The following is an 18,117-nucleotide window of genomic DNA, read 5'->3' as shown; positions in this document are numbered from 1 at the left end:
TTCCATTGCGACGTTCAAATGTCGATATGTTCGTAGTAAGCGATAGCGTTCGCAATAACTATCGCTTTAGTCCGAGAGAATTTCCAAGCGTTTGTTTCCTTCGTAACTTGCTGCGACGTCCAAAAAGAAAAAAAATACGGGCAGCAGAATATTGGAAGCAATGTGCCCTTCGTTCGAAATCTTAGAGCAAGTGAAAGAGTTGTTATGGCAAAAAAAAAGTCGTCACGAAAGCGACGTACAATTGCAGCGATCGAAATGAAATGATGTCCTGGCCTCTGTAAACTTGCGGGTGTCAATAAACGATTTGTTCTCACTTGCTGCTCACTGTGGTCTGTGCCTGTCGAGGCCATCTGTCACCTGGCATAACATCACTTCACTAGCGGGGCGCAAGTAAACACGCGGCCAGCGTGCCAGCCAGGAGCCACCAGGAACAGCGGGCCGGTGGCCCCTAGCGCCATCAAGCGGGCGTCTTCGGTAGTTCACGACGCCGCCACTACGCTTTTCTGGCAGTACAGGCAAAGCTATACCTTTGCTTCTCTAAAATCCTCCCTGTTCTGTGGTTCGGATTTAGCGTTTAGGTCCTTGTCAGGGAATAATTGGCATAACTGTCATCATTTGGCAGACAGCTTAGTTAAGATAAGACCGGTGACGTGACTTTCATGGGGCTTGCAGAAGGGAATTTCTCCCGTGTAAACTCCACTGAGCCTTGTACGTGTCAGGAAATGATTTTGTGTCCATTGTGTTTGTGTGAAATCGCGGCGAAAGGTTCATGTGTGTATTGCGACACCAAATATATGCGGCTTCAAGAGCCCGAAGATTCAGGAAGAGTGTACTAGAAATTTTAGTACACTCTAATTCAGGTTTGTAGAGGGAGGTATTTGAAAATACAACTGCTCGTCTAAACTCTACCTCAAACTGCTGAAACTACGATGAGTTCGTTAAATGGGATCAGGAAAATATTGCGATGCTTTTTAAGGTGCGTTCACAGGTTTATAAACGCGTATTTAATTTGCGAATACTTTTGGACGTAGATGCGCGGGAGGAAGCTTTCGTGAAAGCCTCTAGACGTTTATGTACCTGTTGTTTATCGCTCGACATAGACACGGGCACTGATATGGTAGAGCGCACAACAGGAGCTATAATTATGCACAAATGGTTCCTCTCGCATTCGGAGTGCCGATGAAAAAAAGACCATTTAAAACAATGGAGATTGTTTCAAAGCTTATAGAGTTGTACGTGATGTCCGTGTAACTACATACCAGCGTGGATAGTTGTGCTCGTGAAATGCTATCTTTGTCAGAAAAAATATTTTGCGTGGCAAGTTCCACTTAAACTCGTTTCCTTTCACCTACTGTGGCAGAAATGCAACATATGTTTGATATATTTGAGAGTCATTTCAATAAAATTGTAGATGCAAGCTTCCGAATTGTGGCTGGTGGGGTGTGTGCCCATCTGTTTATTGTTGTGTCGTTGTGTAGCGTAAACATTTACGTTTCTAGTGTTTTATTGTAAATGTAAAGCTTTCTTTATATTTTGCTGGCATGACTACGTGCAATGGCAGCATAACCGTGGGATGTTCAATGTATTTCCTGATGCGTGCACAGCTATACTGACACCAGAGGCTATTTTAGGAGCTACAAAAATGAATACTTGTTCCGTTTTGTTGAATACGCGGCATTTTTTCGCAGCGGTCTTACACCAAGTAGCGTGAGGATACGCAAATGCACCTATGGTTCTGTTCTTTTTATTTCTTCACGGATACTATACGCTTTGCGTACGTCGGCGTCGCAGGCAGCTGATTCGTGCACTGTCGTCTGCTTTTATTGGAGAAGGGGCGCATTCTCCTTATATATATCAGCTTGTATTCCCGCGCAACTCGTCAGTGGAATGTTTCTATGAATATAACAACTGTGAACGTAATAAAAGGCGGTAATCTCCGCTTGGTACGTACATCACTGCGCGGACGAGGCGCAGATGAAGCAGACGACAGTGATGACGCAGAAGGTAGCGTGTGTGCGCCAAACACAAGCAAAAAGGGGCGACCTCCAAAAATTGCTTTTCCGGCTGTAGTAGAGGTGTCTTCAAGGCCTCTCCTAAGCTTTTGTTTCCTCCGTAAGTGAAGTAAAGAGTGTTTATTTCACCGCTCCCTGATCTAGCTTCGGAAGCAGCCCCCTGGTGGCGGGTAACCCAAAACACTGAAATCGGGAAAACCCCGACACTAGTCATCATCATCATTATCATAAAACTCGCCAATCACAGCGCTAGACGTGTCGTGCGAGCAGCGATTGGTGGTGGCCGCGCATACTGAGTGGATCCTTCACGACTGTACATCTGTCTGCTGAATTGCTTGTTGCTACCCCCTGCATTGTTACGTCAAATATCACAATGAGCGAAGTGATATACATAGACGATGATGAGTGTGCCCACCAGGCCAGCTCAGAGGTAAGAGTACTCGAGTTTAATTATGCCACCCGCTGCTCTTAAGCCTAACCTAATGTATACCTCCGCTGTGTTGACCACGTCCTTTCTGCAAGCATGAGCTGTCAGTTCTGGCGCCGTGAGCTTTCTGATGAGAGCGGATATTTTTAACGATGCCGCGTAAGGCCTCATTTAGGTTCGTTGAATGCCAGTGCGATGACCCGGTTTTGACCGTTGCCGTCAAAGCTGGCTTATGGCCGTGGCGGCAGAAACATGTTTGCAGCTGCCATTATAATCACAGGCTATAGTTCTAGTACACTATACATAGGCCCTTATTCGTGTCCCCTGACTAAAGCCACCCTAGCGGCGGACTATCCAGCGTCACTGACTAAACATTCCACGTGGTCTGGTACATTTGTATGCCTTTTTTGCGGTCGTAAAGTGTAAGAAAATCGTGCTCGTCTGCTTCGATATGCTTCGCGCCTAACGGTTTACAAATTAGTACCAACTTTTGTAACGTAAGCTACACTGGCCGAGGTTGAGCAGTTTCGCGTGTGCCGTGAAGGGCCGTTCTGCGCAAGAGCGAGGGACATTAAATGGGATTGGATTGGCTTGGCTTGGCTTGGCTTAAATTGGCTTGGCTTGGCCTGACTTGGATTGGATTAGATTTGGATTGGATTGGATTAAAGAGGATTGGGTCGGATTGTGTTGCGTCATAGCCGCGGCAGACGCACTGGCGCCGGCGCGTGCCCAGGTGTGCGCCTCAATTGCGCAGTAGCCAAGTCTGACGCTGGATCGGAGCCGCTCGATAGCCGTTTTGCGTGGCTCGTGAAGAGCTGTGCTGAGCATGCGCGAGGAGCAGAGCCTGGACAGGACTGGACTGGACTGGGCTGGACTGGATAAGACTGAATTGGACTGGACTGGACTGGATTGGACTGGATTGCTGAATCTTAGCTCACGCTACGTATATCCTGGCATAGCAGAGCTAAGCCACTACTAATTTTTTAACAAGGGCTCCATTTTTCCCAGAATCATCTCTTGTGTTTGATTGTAGTTTGTATGTGTGTTTGATATTGCATTTGTATTGTATATGAGACCTTGTAGTAATGGATGCCGCTCCCTTTTGGGTGGAGGGATGTCGTGATGTGTAATTTAGTTCATGTTCATGCCACAGGTGGCGCACATTGTTAAGGTGGCCAGTTTCTACCGTCATCATTAGTAACCTCAGACCGGTTATAAATAGTGCGTGACAATAATAAAGGCTCCCTTTTCCATGGGGTACAACGTAGCATCTGCGTCCCTCTGTGGAGTAGGTTCGTCGGATAAAAAAAATTAGTACTCAGCTTTTTGTTCTCTTTCACTGAGCTTACGTTTCCTTGGTGGCATTGTAGAAATACGTCAAGGCAAACAGCTTCCTTGTTTTGTATATTTTATTTATAGTTTTAATCATCTGACAGACTTCTCGGTTTTTTCCTTCATTTCCAGCTGTTTTCTTATTTTATATGTTTACTTATTTTCCTGTGAATGACGATGGTTGCCTGATTTGGCTATCAACAGCAAATTGGGGCGATTTTTTTTGTTACATTTTAATTCTTTTCTTATAGCATCTTCGATAAACCGCACCGGTGCACACCGGGGCGCCTTTTCATCCTCGATTAACCACACCGGTGTGCACCAGCTGTCCTCGATAAACCGGGGCGCAGCGCTGGGGGGCAATTTGCGGTTGCCCCGCCGCGCACCGAGAGAGTCGACGGTTCGCCGGGGTGCAATCCCGAGATGCATCGCGGACGACACCGGCGAAGCGGCTTCCTCTGCCGTCTGCTGCAGCGACGGCGCATCGACGAACTCGTGTGAAGGCGGAACGGGATGTATACTGCTGTTGACAAGGATGAGTTGCTTGCGGATTCATCGGGCAACGCTGCGACGGGCTCAGAACGGACGCTGTAACGGCCAGCGATCGTAAATGACACGAAAGAAGGCTGCATGCTGGGCCAGCCAGTTGGAGCTTTGCATTTGCCTAATTCGATTGAATTACGCGTATAATTACTGGAATGTGTTGACCCCGAAGACCTACACGCTTTGCTGTAGCGGAAGGCAGGAGCGTAACAGACACTCGCGTTATGGCTGTCAGAACGAAGATGACAAGCTTGTAGGTAGCTGTTTTGTGGAAACGGTGGAAGTACGTTGTCGCGCAACTGTGGCGAATATGGGTTTTGTGTGCATACAATTATTGGCTTTCAATAAATACCATTTGTAGTAGCGCTGTGCCACATTAAACTGCTTTATTGCCATTTTTGAACGTATTTATGAGTTTATTTTATAGCTTAAGAGATGGCGCTTGAGTAAAACCGCTCAGTTTGTCCACGATCAACGCACCGTGCCGGTGCGCACCGTCGCGGGGCACTGTGCACCGCGCCAGTTTTGGGAGCAACCCCGGTGCGTGTTTATCGAGGACGGTATTACAATCATTACATTTACCCGTAGTAAAGTTTACACGTGTTGACCAACATGCATTTATTTTGCGAATGCAAGGCGTCAGTTTCTCTCGCACAAATTTTGCTCGGATGCTCGCCAAAGAATGCGTCCGCATTAAAAACAAAGCGAGCACCGAAGTTAATGTGCAAAAATGTGGGCAAGCCCACGCCCTCCAGATTCTGAGGGAAGGAATGCAATCCCTTCGCGTGGCCTCACTTTGTTCCAAGGAACGCCAACGACTTGCAGGACGAACGCAACGCCTCAAAAGGGAAAAATGTTGCAGAGGCCCTTTAACGTTTTGGTGTTAAGATGCGAGGCGCGATAGCGTTACTAGCCTGGCTGACTCGCCAAATCCTATGCACCTCCTATTGCCTCAACGATCCCGAAACATCCTTGTGTCGTTCTCATTTTGTGTCCCTTCCTTGCAGGACGTCACCCGAAGCTCGAAGCGGAAAGCAGGTTCTGCCGAGGAGGTAGTCGACCCTCGCACGCCGCCAGTGACCGATCGCGCCGACCAAGGGGCTGCAGCCACGTCGCCACCGAGGTCCAAGGCCTCGAAACGCCAGCCCAGTATTCTCTTCACGGGCATCGTCTGTCCGGAGGAGGAAGAGGTTCGTTAATCAGCGTGCTCAATTGGCTCACCTTTGAACCTTTTTGCCCTGAAAACGATGCCGTGACTGCCATTGTATGCCGGTATTGACTTGGCACGCGATGATGCGTGACGGATTAAGGCGTCAAAATTTTAAATTTTAACCGCTATGGATTGACACTCGACAACAGCTGGTCCGGTGCGAGTCTGAGTAACGAAAGGCTTGCGTCGCAATTGGAGGCGTTCAGGCTGCCAGCTGCGTTTGCAGCAGAAAGGGGTGCGGGCATTTATACGATGTGTACCAAAATAGTGTCAATGGCTCGTCAATCAGCCCTGCTTTTCTTTCGTTCCCGTAACAGCTTAATGGTATTATTTAAATATTCCTACATTTGTATTGCAAATTCACACTAATCCTGCTCAGCATGACCTATGATATTTAAAATCGTTGTTACCGAATTGACTTCACTAAGGTTATTTGTTCCTTATGGTTTGTTGCTTGTCATGGTCCGAATTCTTACTGCTCGTATTGCATCAGTGCCATTTTCAGGGGGTTTATATCTGCTTGTGAATACACCTAAATTAACATCGAAGAACATCCCTGATTTCCACAATATCATTATGCTTTACCGATTTCTGCGGTCCTTTTCGGTGGTGCAGATTGTGAAGCAGCTTGGTGGTTCACTCGCCCCGTCACCGGAAAGGTGTACCCACCTCGTGACTGATAAGGTAGGCATGTCCCCTTTATTTCCCGCACGAAGCAACACCATAGACGAATGGCTGAGAATGCAACTGTTGTGCTCGCGGTTAATTGAGTGCCCGTTCCTCCACTGTGCTAATTAACCGATTTCACAGTGTCTAGCATAGTGGATGCTAGCAGCTTTTGCCGCAAGTATTTTGATGCTGCAGGTACATAGATATGTGAATACGACTTGGAACGACTGCAGTGCTATCCTTTAAACAAAAATAGGGTTGGCCCTTTGAAGCCCATGTATTTGAGAGCAGACGGGAATTCTGTAACGTTTACATCTCCACTGTGAGTTACCTAATTATGACAAGTAAATAAAGCTCGGTGTAATGATGAAGTCGGTGGCTAATAATCACATTTTCTTGCGGGATAGTTTCTATAAAACAATGATGAATGAATGATTGGAGGGTTTAACGCGCCGACGCAACGCAGGCGATGAGGCGCGCCGTAGTGGAGGGCTCCGGATTAATTTTGACCACCTGGGGATCTTTATCGTGCGCCGAAATCTCGAACACACGGGCGTTTTTGCTTTTCGCCTCCATCAGAAAAGCGGCCGCCGCGGCCGGGAATCGAACCCGCGACCTCGTGCTCAGCAGCGCAACGCCTTAGTCACTGAGCCACCGCGGCGGGTTAGTTTCTATAAAACAAGGGTTACAACTGTTTTCTGTGTCCATACCCCTCCTGTATATTTATTTATTTTATTTATTGAGATACCCTAATGGTCAAACAGGCATTACAGCACATCAAACAAGAAATTGCATACAAGTCACAACTGTCCAATTATTGCAAGATGAGAAGCCAGTACATACATCAGTGTCGTAAAAGAAAAAAATACCGAAGAATATGGGTACAGAACTAGTGCCGATGTTCACTTTCTAAAAACGCTAACAGAGAACCCTCGAACAAGGATAGCACGGTTAGGTTTGCCACACCTGCGGGCAACATATTCCACTCAGCAATACTAAGCGGTAATGGGGAATTTCGGTATTTGTTAGTTTTTGGGAATCTGGGCCTGGCCTTGTACGCATGATCTATGCGCGCTGACTCGTAGTGGTACGAGCATGACTTCGTAAAGGCAGTGAACCACTGTGATACAAAGCATTAAAAATGATAAGCGACAGTATTTTCTACGCATTGCGAGAGGCGACGTTTGAGGGACCCTTTCGTTGCCGAAACACTGTTATAGCGGTAATAAGAAGAATAAATCATTCCGCTTTGTTCTGCACTGACTCCACTAAAGCTGTTAGATATTCCTGGTGCAGGTGCAATATAACAGAAGCGCACTCTAACAAAGGACGATTTAAAGAAATGTATGGACTCTGTTTAGTTTCCGAGTTTGCAAGGTGTAAAGAAGGCATTGGGTTTTTTCAGTAATATTTACAACTTCAATCGAAACCAAATGGGGCAGGCAGGTAAATGAAACTCAGAATAATGATACTCGTCTCAGCGGCCAATTGCCATATAATTGTTCTGGGAAAGTTTCTTTGAAATAAGAGTTACAGCCTTTCTTTGCTGAGCATTTACAATAAAGTTGGCTTTGCCGCGAAACGTTTTTCAGGCACACAGGAAAAATGCAGGGTACCATAGCCGTATGAAGCTTCATTTTAAAATAACCCAACTGGTAATCGTACTTTGCTAACGCAGCGAACGTTTTTCAGCTTTGTTGGTAATTTTGTATGCTCTCTCTTTCTCTCTCTCTCTCTCTTATCCCCTCCTTTCTTTGTTTGCTAAAGGCTGGTGTGTCCTTTTTGTAATCTGTCCCCTGTTCGTTCCACTAACAGTTCCGGAGAACGGTGAAGACCATGTGCTGCATCGCCAAGGGAACACCGATAGTGGACATCGCCTGGATTGAGAAGTGCGAGGAGGCCAAGACTTTTGTCGGTTGGTTGTTGTCCCGCCTCTCTCTCTTGCGTTTCGTGCGCTGCTGACGAAACTTACAAAGCTAGATATTAACTCCCCCGGCACATCTCGCGCAACGTTCCCGCACGTCGCCGTTGATATTCTAGCGTACGTTAACGAAGAATGTCCAGTCTTAAAGTTCCCTGAAACGCACATATCAATGCATTGTTTTCGAATTTGAATGTCTCGGATTTTTTCCTCATAATAGGTGCTGACCCAAAGGTATCTTGGAAATGCCGTTTCACTCGGCTTCAGTTCCGTCATAACCAAAAAATTGTCTTATCATTGGAAGGTTCTTTGATAGACCAGTTACCTTGTTTTGCTGCCATTGTCGTACCTATTTGCGTCGTTTGGCATTATTCGCTTGCTCAATCACCGCTGCTGCGACAGAAAAATTGGTGCTCCCACGCTTTTATATTTGCCCCCGCGTGCAGCCTCAGGGATTAGCGGCCTCTCTAACTCAACCTGTTCTTCCTCGCAGATCACAGCCCGTTCCTTCTTAAGGACAGGGGGGCAGAGAAGCACTTCAAGTTTCGGCTTGACGAGACCCTGAGGCGGGCGGCTCCGAGCAGTGGTTTGTTCTACGGATGGCGCATCCATGCAACCGCCAATGTCCTGCCCTCACCTGAAGACTTAAAAAGTATTTCCAAACTTCAGGGCATCAACTCTGTGTGCAGGCATGGCTGTCCATTTCTTTCCTCCGGCTAATTTTGCCTGTGTTCCTTGTTTTTCAGAAATAGTGAGCTGCGCCGGTGCCACGGTGAGTCGCCACTGTTATTATTAAGTCAATGAACACAAGTGTCTGCAAACGTTACGAGCTTAAATGTACAAAAAAAGAATGCAGATGATTCAGCGCCCGCCAAACTGAAACGCACGTTTGGCAAAGCGCGCTGAACCTGAGCAGCACAAACGAGTTTAAAAAGGAAACAAAGCCATGAGGCCTAGTGGCGGGTCAGAAAATTTGAGAGCTGTTTCTGTAAAGTCAATACAAGCAGTGACGCTCGATCCGGGGAGCACCGTTCAATGATTGTTAGTTATGCACGATTTCTTTATTTTGTTTAGCCGCCGCTTCAGAGTCAACGGTTGCTTCCTGAGCTTGGCGTCGTCTGTATTGTTAATGAGCTCAGCATTAGCCACACCGGGCATCGATATCGGTGGAAGTACTTGGCGAGTGCATTTTCTGAAACGTTGCAAGACGATAAAGACAATACACGTGATAAGCTAGACAAACACGAGGAGGAAAGGCATCGTAGGCCGGAACCCGGCTATATGCACACCAATCTCGTCTCCATATCGTCACCCTCAGTGCATTCTGTGCAGCTACCACGGTCTGATTCGGCACATGTAAAGCATCCGCTGTGTCTTCCATGCGCGTCGCCCCTAGGCCTTACCTAGGAATGCCATACCTTGCTCATGTGACATTCTTTCGGTATCGCCTCGATTGACAGGCTTCACACTTTGACAGGATGACAGACGCAATTTTACGAGGCGAGGGTGAGGCACCCAGCGCTGAAACAACAAGTGCTGACCACGTATTGTACGCCTATGCCTGTCAAGGGCCCTAAACAGGCTTCCGAAAGTCGCGATTTCACGCGCGAAATCCCTAGAGTACCCCTTCACGACAACATATAGCAAATATTACACATCTGCGTAAACCAGAAGCCGCACAAACATGCCAAAAAGATCTTCCTTTCTTTCCTTGTTTACCTGTCAATCCTCTTCGCCAATCTTACAAACTCTGACGTAAATTCGTGACTTTGACGCAGCCTCTATGACGCACCTGTCGCTGAAGACTACGGCGCCGCTACTTTCTGGTCCCCTTAAATGCTGCGGCCAAGCAGCGTTCCCGGCTGTGGGCGGAAACGTGCATGCACGTTGCGGTGTTTCCGGCGAGCGGGGGAATGAATGTCGATCGCCGCCATCCAACTCATGAGCTAAGCCGAGTTTGTCGATATAACGCGTCGTTTACAAAGTATGAAAAAAGGGTCGAACACATGGGCGGAAAAGCACGCGTTCCCGCACGCGTCTCCGGGCCGAGAACCGGTTTGGCAGCCGGATGACCCGCCGCGTCGCCCTCTCCCGTGCTTGAAACTTGCTAGATATTTTGACGCGCCGCGTCCGAAACCGGATTGTTCGGGGGGACATGTGCGGAAAAGCACGCGTCCGCGCACGCGTCTCCGCTCCAACAACCGGTTTGGCTGCCGCATAACCCGCCGCGTCGGCCGCTCCCGCACGCATCCAGCCCACTGATCTCCACTAGAGTTGCTGGATGGCGCTTCGAGCTCTCCGGCGCGCGGCCGCCGGAAGTTCGAGTGCTCGTCCCGGAAGTCGCCGCCGTTCCAGCATAGCGCATGCTACGTGTGGGCTGGTTCCGTGCGCATTCCGCCAAAAATGCCTGCTTGTTGCGCCGTCAACTGCACAAGCAGACCAGAGAAATCGTCTGGGAAGACGTTCCACTTGAAAGTATTACAATATTCTGTACGATGTGAGTGATACGCAGCGAAACGCAAATGCAAATCAGTGTCGTTTTTAAGCTGTGGCTCTTGTTACGCAGATTCCCTCGCTCTAAAGAGGATTTATACCGGCGAGGGGTGGCCAATTAAGAAGGGACAAATGGGCTCCATCCCCAGGCAGCAGGCTCTGCAGTGACCACTTTACTGACAGCTGTTTTGACAGCACGGGCGCACGAACTCGGCTACAGCCTGACGCCGTGCCCACGTTGTTTTCTTTCCCGAAGCATCTGAAAAAGGTATAGTACGAGATGGCTCGGCATTTTGGTATAGCGGCCCTGAAAAAAAAGAATACTGTTCGGCCATCGCAGTTCACTCGTTTAGCGTTCGTATAACTTCCCCTGCAGTTGATGCTATGTTTATTAGACACGGAAATCGCCTGCATGGGCGCTACCTTCTTTCGTAGTATATTTGTAGAGTCGCTTTAAAAATGACGCCCTACAAAATAGCTCGGAGCACAATAAAATCTCCATGGAGCTGTGAAAAGCTGTGGTTGAGGAAGCCTACGCGCTGTGCACATCGCCACCTGCGGCCCGCGCCCCGGACGTCCGCCAGATTTAATGGCGTGGATACAAGAACTACATCATGGCCCCCTGCTCCGATTCCGCCGGGAATCCGGAGTGTATCTGTACATTTAATTTCCCCTTATGCTAAATAGCAAACTTCCGGAATGAAAAAAAAGAAGTTTTGCCAACTTACTCTGAAAACCATGTACTGTAAGCATAAAACGTAATTGGAAAAACATCTCCATTACGTTACAAAGCGCGAGGTCTGAAATTTTAAGTACCAAATTTTTTATTTCAATTTTGAAATGCTGCTATCTGCGTTATGTATCTCAGTGGTGCTATGATAGCTATCTAAGATGCTAGTGGTATAATTTTCAAACACACATATGCTTGAATTCATACTGTAAAGGGCTCCGATGTACTGACCTTCAAAGGTAAAACAGGAGCAAGCTGCGCACAGTCATTTTCAGTTTTTTTTTGTTTTTTTTTTTTGTCGGCACGTACCAAACCTCAAATCGGTTCATTCTGTTTCAGGCAGCTTCCTCCGTGTTGATATCGAACTCGCTTACCTAGTTGACTTCCGGATAATCCAAGTCCTTTCACGGCTGTTAATTTATTGTTTTCGACTAATAAAAGTCCCTTCACGACTGTTAATTTATTGTTAGACATGCATCTTAACACGAACCAAAAAGTCAACTCGCTAGCGTAAATCCCATTCGAGCTCCCTCGTCTCCTCTCAAACTTCGGCTGGTTAAGGTGTCGGCGTAACGCCAGACAGTTATCGGCCCCTATCTCCCCCTCCCTCACCCCCAACAATCACTTCCTCCTCCTCCTCCTCCTCTCAAACCAAGACTAAGGGCCCTATTCTCGACTGCACGAATTGCCGGCAATTCTGGCAATTTGCCGGAGGTCTTTTCTGATTGGCTTTCAATTTTGGTCACGTGCTTCCGATTGACAAAGGGGTTGTGTGTGCTGTCGTCATTTTGACGTTTCATGTCGTTTACGGACACCAGTTCTAAAGTTTGCCTTCTTTCTCGTTACTAAAGGCGCATAATTCTTGGCCGGCAATGAAAAAATAGACTAAATGCAGCGCACATGACAACGTAAGCCTGTCTTTGCTATTCAACAACAATACTGCTTGTAATACACCCCCCCTCTGTGATTGGCTGAGAAGGCGTGACGTATTTTAAACAATTGGCGGGAACGTATACGTCATGCATTGGCAACTTCAGCCTGCGTAAAAGTGACGTAATGCTACGTAACAGCTTAAAAATGGCGGCTGTTTTTGTCGCAAAATACAAGCGAAATAGGGCAAACAATTACCCCGGCTTACGGCGCCTCTAAATGTGCGGCAATTTTCAGCAGGTGCAGTTTCGCATGCGCGCTGTTTAAAGCATGTTTCCTACCGATACAAATTATAGTTTCAACTGCTTCCAAGTCAGTGATCATGGATCACACAAATAACGTGCTTTTATGTTTGTCAATAAAATAAAAATTATTTGTTTGGCGTAACCGCAGCATAAGAGGGCAGTACAAGCCTCTTCATGACAAAGAGAACCCAAAGCATGGCATTTGTCCATACTCATCCTAGTATAATGTGCTGTTGGGCTAGTTGGTGCATTAGTAAGCTGTTGGGTCACATGATCGAACTCAAGAGAAAAATAACAAGGAAAAGTGACTATTTAGTTCATTACAGCGCTGATTGCAGTCGAGCAGCTTCCTCCGTGTTGATATCGAACTCGCTTAGCTAGTTGACTTCCGGATAATCCAAGTCCTTTCACGGCTGTTAATTTATTGTTTTCGACTAATAAAAGTCCCTTCACGACTGTTAATTTATTGTTAGACATGCATCTTAACACGAACCAAAAAGTCAACTCGCTAGCGTAAATCCCATTCGAATGAGTGAATCCGCGACATCGGTGCGCTCCGCGGTTATCAGGCGTAGCGCTTCGCTGCTCTTATGTGTCATAGAAGCGATGGTCGCGGCCGTCTTTTTCTGCGATCACGACATAAACTTGTAACATAGCAGCAGACGATGGCGTGGCGGCGGTGGCGGCAGGGAAGGCGATAACGCAACAAAGCTTGCATTGAAGCAGAGAGCCCAGCTATGTTACTAAAAGCGATTGAAAGAAATAAATAGATACGGTAAAAAAATTGTGTGATGTTCTTTAGCTCGACATCCGCCTTTCGCTCGCTTTTGGATCAACGTTACTCGATCGCCTTGTGGTGTTGACGCCAAATTTGACCTCCAGAAATGTGTTTTTCTTGTCAGCCTCAGCTACCGTCTTAATGTTTATAGTGCATGCCAAGTGTTTTTATATCTTTCTTGCACAATATTTGATACCTTGGCAGTGATCTTTATAAGTGACTCGTCAAATTACACTGCACGTCGTCATAGCTTTAGGTGCAGCACGTCACTGATTGCTTACGTCGTGCTTACGCAAAAAAACATGGGCGAATTGCCGGCAATTTGTGCAGTCGAGAATAGGGCCCTAAGTGACATTTTCGTTCTCCTTCGCAATTGAATTCTGCTTCATATTAACGTCGCATGTTTCGGTATAGCATAAGTTGCGATCTGAACGCGATGTGTATAGCCAAAATGCAATAAAGTGAGAACAAATTGCCAAAACGCGCCAATGGGGACGCTTATCAGCGGTTGAGAAGCGTAGCAGACGCCCGACTTCCGGGACGAGCCGTTGAACTTCAGGTGGCCGTGCGCGCGCCCGGCCGCGACAGCGGCGAAGCGCCATCCAGCAACTAAGTGGAAATCAGTGATCCAGCCTGCTAGACATTTTGGCGCGCCGCGTCGGAAACGGATTTCTCGGACGGACGTCTTTGCAGCGTCTCTGCAGGCGGAAACGCCGCTACTCGCGCGACCGCGGCAAGCATCTGCCTGCACGTGTGTATACGATACGGCATACACCACAGCAGCTAAAACTTGTCACGGCCCGCCCGAGCGGCGCTATTGCTCAGGATCAGTTTGTAAACGCGTGAAAGGGGGTGATAGAGCGGCGCAAGATTGCGCTGGTTATCGTCGCCGGCGCTGCTTCGTAAAGAGGTGAGGGAATAACTGCGGCGACGCTAAGCCTTTTCTGCGCGGTCCGGTCTCGGAGAGACCCGATGATTGGTGATTGATAGTGGTATCCCCTTTTGTAGCGGGGTGATGACGCGTCATCTCACCTGTTCGCCGTGACAGCGCCGCATGCGGAAATAGCGGGCCGCTAGTTCGTCAATGAAAATCTTCAATTACTGTCGCGAGCGAGCATGTTGTGTTTGGGACCCCCCCTATTTGGCCTTCAAACGCTCGTTTCCCCTGAACTAAAACTGACCGCGGCCCCGCGTCGGCTGCCAAAAAAAAAAAAGGCGTGACGTACCGCCGAGCGGAACCGATGGCTGCGCGTATCTTGAAGCCGCAAGGGCCTTGTCCTGTTCCTCTAGGTGGCCTTGCACCGAGTTGGTGGCGTCATAGCTTCCGCAGTGCTTCGGAAGCGCGAGGAAAGTGTGAAAGCTCCAGGCCTTATTGCTTGCCCCTTTTTAATGAGCGATGACGTGGCTAATACTTAACGCTTTTAAACCGTTTTTGCGGCAGGACGTTCCTTAGATAGTACTCCAGCGATTGCGCACGTAAAATCGCAACCTTTGGAAGCCTTTTTAGGGCCCATTGAATCTGTAAGGTCCGCCTGTCTGGGCCAGCTGCTAAACCAATGGAGACCGCTCGGTCGTCGTGCGAGAGCACAATGTTCAGTTCAGGACTGAAACGTCTGGGTTGAAGAAGTTATGTGGTGAAGAAGCAGGGAAAATCCCCAGGCCGGAGTGAGTGAAGTCCATACTAACATTCTAACTGACCACGGCGGTCGCTTTTCTGATGGAGGCGAAAAGCAAGAACGCCCGTGTGTACGAGATTTCGGCACACGTTAAAGATCCCCAGGTGGTCAGAATTAATCCGCAGCCCTCCACTACGGCGCGCCTCATCGCCTGCGTTGCGTCGGCGCGTTTAACCCTGCAATCAATCGACATGCTAACTGAGCTTGTTCCTGGCATGGCTGCTGCCGGTATACACATGCGCAACCGTATACGTTAGAAAAGGCGAATTTAGGGAACCTTGTTGTGTCTTTGTGCCTTTTGCGATGAAGCCGACTTGCATCTCTTAGCCGACAAGGACAATGCAAATTTCGGCAGATAGCGCGCAGCAATTCCTATATTTCAGCCACTTCATCTGCTTGTTTCTGTATACAAGATAACGGCGTGGCGTTGTGAATTCACTCAGTCTAATCCGTTGCCGTCACAAAGGATACCCCTTGTTCTACGATACCCGGTGTTTCGGTTCCATTACTCTCGCTGCTCCACTTGTTCGTTGTACCGTAACTTCCGGGGATGCTTTAAAGGTTTCTGTATCATCAGCTCTTTGACGGCCGCACACATGACGCCCTCTGTGGCCTTCCACGTATGCTCACAGGCCTAATCTTTCTTCCACTCGACACGCCCTTCGTAGGGGCCATAAAATACAAGAAACACGGCGAGCTGTTGATGACTTTCACTCCTACGTGAGCCTCGTGTGCGTTGCACTTACGCCGCTGGCGAATGTCCTTATCATGACCAATTACTTCCAGGGAGGAAGTAACAGTGAAGCTCTTTTTTTTTCGCCTTGCCCCAGTACCTGGCAGAGATGCCCACACGATGCAACGGGTGGCCGACGATTATCGTCTCGTGCAAGGAAGACCTGAAGTCCTGCATGGAGTCCACGGAGCGCCACGTGCCCATCGTGTCGGCGGAGTTCGTGCTCTCCGGGCTGCTGCAGTACAAGGTCGACTTCGGCGCCCACACCCTTGACTGATTAGAGGTGCGCTTCCCGTCTCGCAGTTCCTCCCGTGGCAGTGTGTACCTCGAGTTCTCTGATGGTGGAGACCAAGTGCGCATGCATATTAAAAAGCAGCTGCGTTGCACGCACACATTTCTTGTGCCCGCTTTGATCCTCGGTGTTATTTGTGAGGTCTCTTAATGCTCTCAACATTGCAGTTATTATGCTTTACCGAGTTCACTTGTCATTTTTCTTATCAAACTTTAGGGTGAGACTCGGCGGGCAACATTAAAATTTTACTCAAAAACAGTGCCGAGGGAATTTCGCTGCGTACGAAGATGGCGGCGCAGAGTTGTATTGAATGAGCTCTGTGTGTGCGCGGGGGGGACAGGTTGGTGGTGGCAGGGACCTAGGTGGTGCCTATCAAGGAGAAGCTTCCTTTGCCTAATGACAGCGACCGTCCACTCTAAAGCACCCTGCAGGAAAACCAGCTTTGTCGGACGATGACAATGTATGTGTTTTGTGTTTCTCGAAATGTGTGTTCTACCTTCTCCCCTCTTTCCCTCCTCTGTTACAACGGAATTCTGTAATCTTCCGCAATAAACGCCTGTTGCTAGTCTGTGCTGTGTCCCGCCTACGTCTCGTTCACTTCCCTTTTGCAATTTTCAAAGTATGATGATGATCGTGGGTGGAGTGAAAGATAACCGGTTGAACCATCTTTGTCGTGAGACGAAGAGGGGCGATGACGATCGTGTAAAAGATGGCTGAAACGCGACGATCGAAGTCCAAAGCGCCAACAAGTCCAAAGCCTTCACCCTTCACAAAGAATGCGCGGCGCAAAAGAAAAGAGCAACAGGATGCCCATTCGTGGTGGAAGAGGCTGCGCTGGATCTCTGGTCTTACTTTTAACATGTGTCAATGCCAAATTCAACATTTTTTTCGAGGCAGCTTGCATATACCAACAGTGTGTCTAATATCAATTGCACAAACGAATTAAAAAGCGGCTGCGTCGCACCCGCACCTTTCTCGTGCCGGCTTTGATTCTCTGTTATTTGCAAGATATCTTCATGCTTACAACATGCATTTAGCTCTGACACAGTTCATGCTTTTCATTTCTTTATCCCTCTGGCTGACGTCTTTACTGCGAGAATCAGTGTGCATGATTAAAATTCGACTATAGGAGCACCTACCTTGTGTTGCGGGTATTTCGTTGCGGGTGTGTGTGTTACTACGCCAGACTCGTAAACAAATATTTTGCTAGTGAAGTGAATCAAAGCAATATAGAGCGCCGACATTCCTCAGGGAAGAAGTTGTTACGGACGATAAGGCTTTCGTACTGGTGTTTGGTAGTTCGGTAGACTTTTGTAATGTGGTGATAAAGTACCCACCCATCAACCTTGTGCTGGACGTAAAAATTGGGGCAGCTTGCACTGGTGGTGCAAGGCTGGAGAAACAGCAGAGCTGGCGGCCTCTCTCCCTTCGTCGGAGACCCGGCTGTTGCATCATCATCATTGTCAGCAGCCCCATAGGTCCAATAGAGGACAAAGGCCTCTCCCATCGACCACCAACCGCTCCCGTCCCGCGCCGCTCGAGTCCGTTCTTTGCACATGAATTTCCTTATTTCTTCCCTCCATCGTGCAATTGGCCCTCCTCCTTTTCTATACCTGTCGCTAAATAAACGTTTATTCTCTCTCTTTCGGTGCCCACTCTGCCACCCTAATAGTCTACCGATTTTCATTTCACCTGATCATGTGGCCAGCCAAAGTCCATTTCTTTTTCTTTGTTTAAACTATATCTTCTGCTCTAGTTTGTTCTCTGATCCATGAAGCTTGTTTTCTGTCTCTAAGCGTTATACTCCGTTCATTATTCGTCTCACGGCCTGTTGAGCCTACCTAAGTTTGCTTTCAAGTTGTTTAGTGAGGCGCCAAGTTTCCGCTCTTTGTGTCATCACCTCATTTATTTCCGGTCTTGCCGCTGAAAGTTCTCCGTGACTGCAGGCCCGGATCGTTTCGTCGGCAGGCTTTCACATCTCTCCCAAAGTGAATCGCGTTAGTTTATTATCGCGCACTAGAACCCACGGCCAAGTCCAAAGCCAACGCCCGTGCTACGAACCCAAATGAAATGCTGTGCGCCTGGAATGCCATGGTAGCTCAATCGGATATACGCCGGTTTCATAT

The 18,117-nt window shown here is 48.1% G+C and overlaps 1 protein-coding gene across 1 annotated transcript; it reads left to right on the top strand.

Moving 5' to 3' along the window:
* The first annotated feature begins 2,321 nt into the window (after positions 1-2,321).
* Positions 2,322-16,557, top strand: LOC144162332 (mediator of DNA damage checkpoint protein 1-like). The gene is made up of 7 exons (XM_077692819.1): positions 2,322-2,442; positions 5,322-5,504; positions 6,140-6,208; positions 8,009-8,108; positions 8,608-8,700; positions 8,861-8,886; positions 15,797-16,557. Exons 1-7 carry the CDS (start codon positions 2,386-2,388, stop codon positions 15,974-15,976), a joined length of 708 nt encoding a protein of 235 aa, XP_077548945.1. The 5' UTR covers positions 2,322-2,385; the 3' UTR covers positions 15,977-16,557.
* Positions 16,558-18,117: the final 1,560 nt, after the last annotated feature.

The sequence above is a fragment of the Haemaphysalis longicornis genome, unplaced genomic scaffold, assembly GCF_048455015.1.
Source record: "Haemaphysalis longicornis isolate Haplotype H1 unplaced genomic scaffold, Haemaphysalis longicornis Haplotype H1 scaffold_1, whole genome shotgun sequence".
Classification (NCBI taxonomy): Eukaryota; Metazoa; Arthropoda; class Arachnida; order Ixodida; family Ixodidae; genus Haemaphysalis; species Haemaphysalis longicornis.
The sequence above is the reverse complement of the archived record's forward strand: the minus strand, read 5'-3'. Positions and strand labels throughout refer to the sequence as shown.